Source organism: Streptopelia decaocto (genome assembly GCF_964273445.1).
Source record: "Streptopelia decaocto genome assembly, chromosome: 7".
NCBI lineage: Eukaryota > Metazoa > Chordata > Aves > Columbiformes > Columbidae > Streptopelia > Streptopelia decaocto.
The window spans coordinates 26,570,403-26,583,208 of NC_138661.1; the positions used below are offsets into that span (position 1 = coordinate 26,570,403).

The 12,806-nt window shown below is 37.0% G+C and overlaps 1 protein-coding gene across 2 annotated transcripts in view; it reads left to right on the forward strand.

Annotated features, from left to right (window-relative positions):
• The window catches only part of SLC25A21 (solute carrier family 25 member 21), a 256,619-nt gene that overhangs the window by 174,656 nt on the left and 69,157 nt on the right, over positions 1–12,806 (forward strand). Inside the window, exons 3-4 of one of the 2 annotated variants that reach the window (XM_082058840.1) lie at positions 4,458–4,812; positions 5,798–5,853. The exons of the other annotated variant lie outside the window; for it this stretch is intronic. Coding sequence (XP_081914966.1) covers positions 5,846–5,853 — 8 coding nt within the window. The 5' untranslated portion in view covers positions 4,458–4,812; positions 5,798–5,845. The remainder of the gene's footprint in view (positions 1–4,457; positions 4,813–5,797; positions 5,854–12,806) is intronic. 2 annotated transcript variants of the gene reach the window in all.

Genomic DNA, 12,806 nt, shown 5'->3' on the forward strand with positions numbered 1-12,806 from the left:
AAATTCAGGGAATGTTGTCCTAAGTTGATCTGGGTCAGCAAAAGAAGGTTCAGAGCTTGGACTTCTTTCTTGCCTTTCTGTTTATATGTTAGTGTTTAAATAAAGGATGCAGTTCATGATGTCGGATTTCTACTTTAACACTGCAATATTATGCAATATTTCTGCCAGTGTATACCAGTATAGTTCGGCATGGATTGCCTAGAAACTGAGCTGTTTTCTACAAGTGAAAAATAACAACGTGAAGGTTTTCAAGAACAGGAGAGAGGAAAGGATCAAATACAGAAAACATCTATATTTGCATCATAAATATTAGAGTCATAGAATGTCCTGAGTTGGAAGGCACCCACAAGGATCAAGTCAACTCTTGTCCCTGCATATGACAACCCCAAAATTCACACCATGTGTCTGTGGGCATCATCCAATCGCTTCTTGAATACTGTCAGGCTTGGGGCTGTGACACCTCACTGAGGAGCCTGTTCCAGTGCTCCACCATCCTCTGGGTGAAGAACCTTTTCCTAATGTTCAACCTAAATCTCCCCTGGCACATTTTCCTGCCATTCCCTCAGGTTCTGTCATTGGTCACCAGAGTGATTAGCACCTACCCTTCCTCCTCCCCTTGTGAAGAAGTTGTGGACCATTATGAGGTCTCCTCTTAGTCTCCTCTTCTCCAGGCTGAGCAAACCAAGTGATCTTAGGTGCTCCTCATACGGCTTCCCCTCCAAACCCTTCACCAACTTGATGGCCCTCTTCTGGACACTCTCCAGTAGCTTTATATCCTTTTTATCCTGTGGTGCCCAGAACTGCACACAGTGCTCCAGGTGAGACCGCACCAGTGCAGAGCAGAGTGGGATAATCGCCTCCCTCACCCGGCTGGCAATGCTGTGCTGGATGCACCCCAGGACACAGGTGGCCCTCTAGGCTGCCAGGGCACACTGTTGGCTCATGTTCAACTTGCTGTCAATGAGAAACCCCAGATCTCTCTCCACAGTGCTGCTCTCCAGCCTCTCATTCCCCAATCTGTATGTACAGCCAGGGTTGCTGTATTCTAACTCACCTTCAGCATTAAATCATTATTGGAACTTCTAGTCTAATAAACATTCAATAAATTATGCGTTTGAGCTCTTCAGCATATCCGTTGTTTACAGTTAAGCCAAGGAATTAACATCTTTGCTTGGGTTGATGTCTACTATTTGTGGTAGATTAATTTTCCCTAAAATTTCCTCTGTTTCTGTGTTACATTTAATTCCTTTGTGCACATTTCTCCATAAGCCATTTTGAACTGTGTTAGCTGATATTCTTAAGGCAGGTTTTACATACTAATGTGTCTCTGGGTCTTGGAGAGATTTGACATAAAATGTCTTATGTTCTCACTTCAGGAGGTCTGGATCTTTCAACCAGATTTAATAGCTATTTACGTCTTGAGAAGATCTTATCTAATGTACTATTGGTTCAGGGTCATTCACAACCTTGTATTATATTGAAACATGGACAGAGAGTAATTTGTTAATGTCAAGAAGAATGAAGTTGGTTAGAAGGGGAAGTGTACACGATTTATAATAACACAAGTGTTTCCTTGCTAATCCCTCGGCAGGTTCATTATCTGTAGAGCCCCAGGCAATAGTTGGCCTATCGTGAGAGTGAAATTTAACCCACAGCATGAAATTAATCCTCAAAGACTTTTGTCTACTCTTTCTAGAAATAATAAATTCAAAGTGATTTTCTAATTCTCTTCTCTAACTTTATGCAAAGGTGTTAAATTGGTATCCAAACTCAATGACATATGTCAATTTGTTGATTTATGTTTACTTAACTAACATGCAAGTGTATACCAAGCATAATAAGGAATTTGGAGGTATGAATTAGTGGTGTGTTCATTCTTTCTTCCTGAAAACCTTTTTTATTTGATAATACAGAACATTTTATTCATTGTGATTACAGGAAAGATGAGGAACGTGTACATGCATGCATGTATAAAAACATTCAAATGGTCAGATCTAGATTTCCTAGACCTTCTTGGTTTATATATGAAATAACCTGGTGGGGTTTTTCACACCCTGACTTCTTTTATAAAACTTTTCAGAAGTTGCTGGTAAAGAAATTATTTTTGGTAGAGTTTTGGAAAGTACTTCTTGAATCAGCTGTGTAAATACTTGGTAAATCAGCTGGGGCTTTTGTGTTTTGTTTTGGTTTGCGTTGTTGTTGTTGGGGTTTTTTGTTTGGTTTGGTTTGGTTTTGATTTGTTTTCCAGAAAGAGGTTTCTTTTTCTTACGTATGCATAGTTCTTTCTACTAATGAGAAATTAATTTATTACTGATTTATTCTGAATCTCCTTTACATTTTTTGGAATGTGGCTCCTCACTCCTAGCACAACCTAGTCTATAGGAGTAGAGGAGCAGTTCTAGATACTATTATGTCTGTCTGGGTACTGTCTAGATACAAGGTAAGGATTTTTCTTACTTTTAGCTGGTATTTACCCAGTATATCCATTGGCTATACACTTTGTATGTTTTAGTGCTCATCTTCTAGAGAATTTTTCTACTTTTGAGGGCAGCAAGTCATATTTAATAGAGGTTTGTAACTGGCCATATTATCTATGTTGAAGAGCTTCTTCAAGATATTAATTAAAACTCCACACAATCATAGCTGTTGGGATAGAAACTGAATAACAAGAAATGAAGCAGGTCGAGTGCTTCTTAGTACAGAGCCCTGACCCTGGGCAGGAAGTTTGCAGGCTACTTAGAGACCATTATATGAGCAGATCTGGAAATACATTACTCTTCTGATCATCTCTCTTATTCTTTAGACATAATTTATAACAGTGGTGTAGACTTTGAACCATTCTCCATTCACATATTCCTTAAAAGAAAATTAGTTTCTCAAGTAATACCATATTTCCTCTGTGTATTTTAAGAAAGATATTTTTGTGCACACATATACTTCAGTGGTGAGAAGAAAAACAGCAGTTGCACAGTGGAATAGTGAGCAGTGTCTTTGATACTAAAAAAAGACTTTAAGACATGTTAAAGATGCCACTTGATATTAAGTAAAGTTGAGATGTGGTGTAGGTCTAGGAAACCTCTGAAAACTGCATACCTTTTTGTAATATCTACTGCTGAGGATAGAAAATTCTACAGAAGTACCTCATATAAAGTTAAAACATAGGTTTCTAATCTATTTTTAAGCTTTTATTGTTAATGGAACCTGATGCATTTAAGCATTATAATTTGATACAGTACAGTACAGGAAATCAATACCATATAGCAATTCAGATGTCATTTACATCTACATTATTACTATCTCTTCAGTGCAGTAGTAAAGACAGAGAGAAAACTGCAGAACTGCAGTGTTTGGTTATAGGTGTTAAAGAGGACAAAGAAGGAGCAAAGGCAATGAGACATTGATGATATTTTAGCCAATAACTGCCTCAAAGTTTTCCATCTATGCAATATATAACTTTTCTTCAGGACCACACTCGTCTGTCTTGCACATATTTTCATAATTTTGCTTACTCCCTATATGTCCATCAGTTATTCCTCTGTAATTCACTTTTCCTATTTGCCCTTTACCCAGACCACAGGCTCATAGGGAAAACCTCTTGCAACAAAAGCAGCAGTGTTTGTTGATTGTGAGACTGAGGTTACTGCTGCCAGTTCCAATGACAAGTTGGCATCTTGTGACCAGTAATAAATGACCTCTTATAAATTGGCAGGTGATAAGTCTCTTAACTGGTAGGCGGGATGGCTGTTTGCATTTTCAAGAGAATCTTGAAATACGTGAAAAACTCTCTCTGGCAGGTAATGAAACTGGAGATACTTTTCTGCAGACCTCTAAAGTCAGATTTATTCTTGGGAGGGGTTCAGGCCACACGTCAGACAAGCTGTAGATTTTTAACAAGGATGTACTCTGCAATGTTTACGTACGGTAAGTCCTTGTCATACATTAGCCTGGGCACCTTTCAGGCTCCACAGTAGGGGAAGCTGTATCCTGGGTATCCTTGGATTCCTATTTATGTGCACAGACTATATTGCACAAAGATTAGACCCACAATAGAGCAGCTAAACCTACTGCCAGCACTATGTCACCTAGCAAACCATTTTATTTATCAGTAGGCATTTAATAATTCGTTTAGTTTTATCTCTGAGTCCACGTAGCACTATGAACACTGGACTAGGTAGGCATATGAAAGGGGTACTGAATGTGGTAAGGAACCAAAGCAGTTGTCCCTGAGAAATATTGCATGGCAACATCAAAACTGCCTTTTCTCATGCCTGTTTTTCAGACCTCGGGCTCAATAGCTGAGTCAGATTGGCCATGTTAGCGTAGTCTGCCTGCCTGCCTGGAGAAGAATGTGAGCAAAATGTCTTTAAAAGTCTTCTGTGACTGTACAAAGTGAAAGGAGGAGTTTTTCTAGCTTCCAGCTGGTGGTTAGTGAAGCAGTTTGGTTTTTTTTTTTTCAGATAGACATCACCGTAGCAGAACATGAAGATACTTCCTTGATTTGAAGGTTTTCCTGAAATCAAAAGGAATCATTTACCGTTCCTTTTTGGAAAAGCAGTCTTTAAAAGGAAGAAGGCTGCAAACAAGCAGTAAAATCTGCTGAGAAGTGTATCCTCCAGACTACTGTATGCCTGCTGCCCACAAATGCTTTGCTGAAATCCTCTCTTTTTCAACAGTTGCCTCACTTTGTACCTTTAAAATTATCAGCACTTGGAAAAGTCTTGTTACATCTGAAAGAAGTCCTCTTTTTCCTTAGACTTAACAGTGTTTCAGACACTGATTAAAAAGGGAACTCTCCCTTTATTCCTGGAGTCGGTGAGAAATATTATGGAAAATTGCATTAACTCTTGCAAATCCCTCTACAACTATAAAAGTACAAATGAGATCGTCCCTGCTGTTTCAGTCAGGCCTATGAACCTCAGAGCAATAGGATATTTATAAGAAAATTCCAGACATAGCAGTGGTGCCGTGATCCATATGACCCAAAGTTTCCAGTCTTTGTCTATCCTCCTGTCTTTAAGGAAAAACAGAGGGGCATAAAATGAAAACTTGGAAGATCACAAATCATTGTTATGACTCATTATAATGAATGATTTGTGCATTACTTTATGGAGTAGTTAGGTTGAGTTTGGGGGGAAAAAACCCACCTTTTTAATTTTCACTTTATGCCAATTTTCAAGCAAATGTCTTTCCTAAAATAACAGTGTTCTTTTTTCCACACTATCTTGGATAACTGTTGAGTTTTTTCAGCTGGGTGAATGTGTTGTGATATAAAGATGCAGCCTTGCATGTCTGTTGTCAAGAGCCTGTTAGTGTTTCCACTACAGCATTAAGTCTTATTTTCTGGTGTTTAAAACTGGGCTGTAAAATACTTGAAGCTGAGCTTTGGTAGTTTTCAAGATGTATTTACAAATAAGAAAAATAATCTCATTGGGTTGGGCTTTTTGGTTCTGAGAAAAAAAATGTATCTTGACAGCTTTGTAGAAACTGTGATTCACAGAGTTTTGGATACTCAAAATTAGTCTTCAGCATTAGTCTTCTCAGCATACAACCTGGATTCTAGATTCTCCTGAGTTTGTTTAGCATTGTTTTTTGTTGTTAACTATTAATAGTATAAAAGTTATTAGAAAAATAAAAATAAATGTACTGAAGTCTGAAAATATCTGCTGCTGCTGTTTTTCCAAAGTAATTCACTACATTGCATTTGCAAGCATTCATCTTCTTTATTTTTGCAATATGTTCATACGGTGAATTAATAGGGTATATTCCCAGTTGTCAACATTTTCTCTTCACTTCCTAGGATAAATTTAAATGCTACACAAAAATTTGCTGGAAGTGGCAAGTTACAATGGCAAGGTACAGTTTCAACACACAGCAAACTTTCCTTAAATTTATAGGATTACATTGTTGTTTTGTTTTTTGCAGGGAGAAGTGCACTATTTCCAATAAATTGTACTTCCAAAAGCAAGAGCACACCAATATTTTACTAGTTTTACTTTAAGTCACCACAGCAGAGAAAGTCATAGCACTTCAGAGGAAATTTCATCCTTAACTTGCCTTGTTATGCCCTACTGTATGTTAAGCATTGCTGAGGTCGCTCAGCACTGGCTGATAATGAATTCCATATAAGCGGTAATATTGGGGCACAGCTGGGTGGGTAAGAGTTGAGTTAAAGTCTTTAACTCAGAATTTCCTCATTTTACTAGTTTCATTTCAAAAGGTAATGCTGCTTTAAGGGTGTATGTTTTCTGTCGCTTAGCCGTGCAATCTAATAGAAAAAATGGAATCAGGATATGCATGGTAGGTAATGTCCATGTTAAGTATACTTGCTATTAGTCATTTTAAATGGTTTGTCTGTTAATAAGAAAGGGCATGTGAGTTAATGTTTTCAAATGCCGGGTATTTAGTTGTACTTTTCAGTAAAGTAATTCTGCTTGTATCCCTTCCAGTATTTTAAAAATCTCAGCCACAACATCTTAATGATTTTTTTTCCCTTTTAAATGTTTTCCAGCACAAACATAGGAGGTTGGGTGAACACTCAAAACTAACACTTCTTTCAGCAACTCACAATTTGATTTTGGCTATTGTCCACTGAAAATGAATCTGGATTTCTGTATTTGACCGTTTCTTTCCTTTGGGAGAAAAGATATTTTTGGTTATCTCTCCTGCTTTGACCTTAGGGAGCAAGTGTAATGTATATTTCATTGCAGTTTGCAAATTTTTGGTGTTAAATCATTTTAATACTAAAAAAAAAAAATCCAAATACCCTAAGCTATGATGGGATTGATCTCATCAAAGAACTTCAAATGCTAATGAATACTGGAAAGGACTGAACAAACCTCCAAAAATATCCTCCCCCAAAATCTTCTTGCCAGAAAGTCGCAATGATTTTCCTCCCTTCTCGGAAGGAAAAGTGCTGCGTGATCACCATAGGGGACATTGAAATCAAAGCTTTGTTGAGAAAACTATGTAGAAGTACTTAGCTCTTTCTGTAGAAATTTTTGAAGAAAAAATAGACTTTTTCATGTGGGATATAGATCTTAATCGCATTTTCCTAAACTGGAAGAGTTTTAGGACAATGATTACTGTTTGTATTTCAGGTATTGTCCAGTAATAACCAGTAGAAATTATTAATTTGAAGCCTTCCTGTGGCTTATCAGATACATGTTTTATTTTACAAAGCTGCATTAAGATTTGCGTTTGTATCTTTTTGAAGTGATAGAAAATACCTTTACTTTTTAAAGGCAGCAAAATTATTCCTCTAGTGGGTGTTCATTGATATTATAACAATTTTAACTGATAGATGAAATTTTCATAATTAGGTTTACATTTTTCAAAGGCTTCAGTTTGCAGAGACGCAATAGTGGATTTATAGATTGCAGTAATAACACAGGATGCAAGAATGGCTCTGCAGGGTTAGAATAAAGGTCCATCTAGTCCAGCAGAGGTCAAGAGAGGATATACATTTTTGTAACAGAAGTTAAACTGAGATAAGAAACTGGACAGTTCTTAAGCAGGCACATATCGTGCACTGAAATCAGCCAAACCACATTCTCATTTTTGCCTGAATTAAGACTGGATACTGGGGCCTTTATGTAATATAATCTAATATCTGATCTCTTTTGAAATCTCTTCTAGTCATTAGTTTATATTCTTCATCACTTTGTCTGCTGTTTCTCTATAAGCTGTTTTGAAGGAAAACGTACAAGACTTTATCCAAAACTAATGAAAACCAGACTTCTGTTGATGTATTAGGCCACGAGTGACTACTTATATTTAAAATCGTAAAAATAACTCCATCATCTCTGACAATATAAAATTATTCCTTATGGTGCTATTTTCAATGATTTGTCCAGTTTAGATAAGGGGGCAAAAAAATCCATAGATTTTGGGGAGCTGTTTTTTTCTTAGGAAACAGCGATTACAGGAGGTTTCAGAAGTAAACTGTCACTGTAAAAAACCAAATGTTCATTTTACCATTACTGGTTTCTGCAGATTCTTTCACCAGTGTGATTAAATGCTTTGTACACAAGAAGATGTATACAAAAAAACCACAACCAGTGTTTAAATTTGCATATTACTTTTACAGTGGTCACTTCCTAACTGATCTTACCTCCATAAAATTGTTAAGATTACACACTGTGTGATCTTTCACAGAAAATATTGTGTAATCTTTATGATCATTGCTATCATTTCAAGTCATGCTCAGGAAGGTTTATCCAGGCAGTCAAAGCAAAGTTTTAATGACAAAATTGTACTTTTGAGGTATCCATGACACTGGCAGAGAAGCTGGCAGAGCTGTTCCTGCCTTGGCAGGGCAGCTGGATAAGGCTTTTCAGACAGAAGAACATTGGAGCAATTTCTGAAGGGTAATAAAAATGTGTGTGGTTTGTAGGTCTGTAACTGAGAAAAAAGGCTGGTGCTTTGCAAGGAGCTCATAGAAGCCCACAGCTGTCAGTTGTATCTGGGACCCCAGAGACACAAGTATGTAGCAGGACTTAGAGGCTGAAGGCTGAAGTGAGGAAACGCTTGCTGAGCATGTGCAAGAGGTGGCTAGGACACCAGCTCGGAGCCTCACTCCATAGTTTCATCCATGATGTTTTTCTGAACAGCTTTTAGTGTGGAATGAAAAAATAGTAGTTTTCACTAATCTTTTTTCTGTTATTGTTTTGAACTCCCCCTACACAGACACACTCATTGATGGAATGAAATTATTAAAAATATTTATGGTTTGAACTTAGTTTCTCCTGGTTTTCTTTTTCAGGAAAGCATTAGATTATTCATATGTAACTGCTATGACTAGTTATTTGTGTTATTCATTAGCAAAATTACCAGAGTAGATTTGCATCAAACAGTGACATAGGTTAATTTGATCTAATTCTGATCAAGTTTATTTTCACTCTTCCAAAACTGCATGTAAAGGAAAATTTATTTCTGACTTTATAGTTACTGTATGTTTGTCCCATGCACATAATGGAAAAATTACTGCAGGAGAAAAAAGTAGAATAGTTCTTCATTAGTAGCTGACAAAATACAGCTTTCATTTCTAAAACACTTTATTACACTCGTGATACATACGGTACTGCTTTCTTTTTCACACTGATATTTTTTATGGAGTGATGTGCTGCTTAGCTTGAATATAAAAGCAAGAAATAGAAGAAAATAATCTATAAAAGGAAGTGCAGGAAAGATTAATTTCTTTTTCTGAGTAGTGTACTTTAGTCTGGTCTAAGAATAAGGAGTCACATTCAGAGAACTGACTGAGTACCAGTGAACCACCTAAGCCATTTTGCCATGTTTAGGACTTTACTGTTTCTCTATTCAATGTTGCAGTTCATTCAAGGAAAATATTTTCAAAAATTGTAAGCTCAGCATAAGCCACCCATGGGAAGTTCTCATTGTTGAGACTGAAAGATTTTAGACCAGTTATTTTATGAGGGTTTAGATAAATTGCTTCTAGCTAACCTAAAGGGGAGTGGCAGCTGATGATTATCTTATTGTATTCAAATTTTGATAAGAATAGTCAATCCTTTCCATCTAAATTCCGCTGTAAATTGATAAATCCCTTGCTGATTAAGCTCTAACTTTTACTGTGAATTCAGCACTCCTTATTCAGCTGTTGGCAAGTGTTTTCTTCTTTCTCATCCACTGGCAACATTTCCTCCTTTTGCCCTGTGGATAAGCAGTCAGATAGGGAGAGGAGAGAACAGGTCAGGATTGCAATAAGGCAGAGGTCAGGTGTGGAATGGACAAATTTATGAGTTGCAGTGTTTGGTAAATACTTGGGTAAATGTAAGAATTAATCAGTTTGTGTTAGTTAATTTTTTATTTTACTGTCATACCTAGTAGTTCATGTTCTAATTCATATAAAATTCATCTCTGCAGAGAATTTTGATTTTTCAGAGTATCTTTGCTGTTATTTCCATTATAACTATTCCTTTCTTTAAAAAAGAACATGTTACTCCATAACCCATAGAGGTAAATAAACTGAAAAGCATTATGAATTCCAACAAAGTCGAAGTAATTTAGATGAATTTTGAAATAATTTTTGTTAGTACTTCTCAACCCATGATACTGGTTTTTAACTTGTGAAGTAAATATGGACTGTATGAAAAATTCTGTGATTATATGGAGGCAAATCTATGACTACTATGGAGAATGATTGGAATAAGTTCTGTTCTTTGCCTATTCTCTGTGTTACTGCTTTATTGTATTCTTATACGGCTTTTGCAGTTAAATAATCATCATAGCAATACTATAATACTTAAAATATGACCCCTGCACTAGCAAAGTTATATCTGTGGCTTAAAATAAGTAGGGCTTTTTGTTTGGAAATCTAATATTCAGTTCTTCAACAGCTCATATGATTTACTGTTAAAATAAGTGACAGAATTATACTCTCAATTTAGTTATTATCCTGTAAGTAACATAAGCAATTCAAAGAACCTGAGCCAAAAAGTAAAATAAATCATATTATCAGGGTCCATTTTGCAGTGCGAAGTTTTGCATGAAATCACAGAATCGAGAGATAGGGTTAACTAGTAGTAACACCTGAATAAATGTTTAAGTTAGAAAATAAAAATCTAGAGGTAACTACGGTGTCTGGGATCATGGGAGCTACTGAAAGTGCAAAAAACCTATAAATATTGTTTTCAGTTTTCCAAAGGCTGTACATTTATTTAAAAGTTGCTTTAAATTTCACATTGCACAGATAATTTAATTGGTTTTGTTGTTATGCTACATAACTCTTCTGATAAAACACCTCAGTACCTGAGATTATCTGCGTTGGTACTATAGAAGTCCCGATCATGGAGGGAAATGTTAGGAGTTTTATTCAAAACAGAGTAGAACATATGATAAAATCCTAGTGAGACATGTGAAGAGAAGGAAAATACAGCTAAAAGTGCCACTCGTTGGCAAGCACTGCAACATGGTATAAAGCCCGGTTCTCTGAGTCAGTGTTTTTCTTTCCCTCTGAAATTTGTGGTTGAGAAAATAGTCAGCAGCACTGTATAAAAACAGCAAGAAATTCTGGAATTTATGCATGAGGGTATAGACTTTGCAAACCCAGTGGCAAGAATTTGTTGAGCCTAGTCTGCTCCACATCACATTGTGGTTGTCCTACATAGCTGGGATTTAACTGCTCATTATCTACTTGAATCTAGGTATGAAAGTACTGTTTTTTTCCTTTTAGGTTTTAGGATGACTAAAACAATTTCAGCATGAATTGGAAATCTTTCTCCAGCCTTAGATCAGTAAATAAAGGGGGGAGGATTGCTAGGTCAACATTGTGGTGAACAGACTTGAAACACTAAATACCTGGATACGGTAGTGGCAGACATCCACCAGACAACTTTGATGAAATGTTCAGCAAGCATGAACAAAAAAATTAGCTATGCAGAGAGGGAGATTTTGGGTTTTTTTTCCCAGAAAGCACACACATCTACTTGTTCTCCTATAGATATTAATTGTGTTACAAAAGACTACTTAGAGGACTCTTGTGATAGGAACAGGGGATAGGAAAGCATCCCGTGGACTGAGGTTTTCACAAAACTTGGAATGAACTGCTAGCTATTACAAAACCAACAAGAACTTCAAGTTAGGCATTGGAAACAGCTACATGGTTTAATGTAGAGTCATTATTTCACCATATGATGTATCTCTTGTTAAACAGTAAGTGGTTCAGAGAACTGATGAAAGGACTCAAGCATCTTCTGCATTGTGGGATTTCAGGTTGATTCCATCTTGTTATTGGTCAAGGACTATTATAACCATTAAATATGCTCTCTCTCATGCTATCAAAATAAGAATAATATAGGTTTATTCATTTCGCAAGTAGTAGTTGTAATGCTGGTTATTGTGGATAGGTGAAAATATTTTCATGGGTTTATATCATGCAGAGTTTTCAATGCCTTTTGAACAGACCTCCAAACCTCAAAAGGTTTTACATTATTTCCACTTTTTGAGATCCCAATTGTTTCTTCTATGGTGAACAGGGAAGGACAGTGATGTTCACTTCTTAAACAATATAAGAACAGTTTAGTATCAAAGCTACTGCAAAGGTACTGTTCAAAAGGAGCACAAAAGACAAAGCCCTGTGGGCTGCTGCTATGAGCCAGAAAGGGAGATTGAGAGGTCCCCCATGTCGTGGGAAGTGGAGGTGGGAGCTGCAAGAGGAGCCAAGGGGGCACACAGTAGGTGCTGGGGATGGTGCTGGGTAGTAAGAGGTAGCCTGGGGGCCAAAGTGCCTTCCACAGCTGTGTGAGCATTGCCAGGGTGGGAGTGCTCAGTACAAGAGCATTTTGGCCAGAAAGTCAAGGAGGAAAGTCAGCCTGATTATAATTTTTAGAGTCATAAAGCTCTTGGTAAGCACGTGACACGTTGGAGTGTCCAGTGACTTCTGGCACGAGTTGTGTGCTAATAGTGAGTAGCAGGCCATTCATCCCAGTCCTGGAAAAGCCTCTCTGCCCATATGTCCCTTCAGCATGTCTCTGAACACTGCCGGCACATTCTTCTTTTCAGACTTCAAAATAAGAAATTAGATCAGAAGTTCATGCTCCGATTATAGGAGAATTTATCTGGTTTGTTCTAGCAAAGCTAATGACATACGAGGCAGGCATCCAACTTTCAAAAATGCATGAAATTCAGTGGTTTTATAATGCTTTCAGAAAGGAATGGATTCAAAGCAGAGAAAGCCATTATGTGTCCCCCAGTTGTGTTCATTCCTCTAAACAATCATTAAAAACAGGCCAGGTTGTTTTTTGAAGTGAATGCTTTTACTCTTCTGTATTATTAAGATTACTAATACA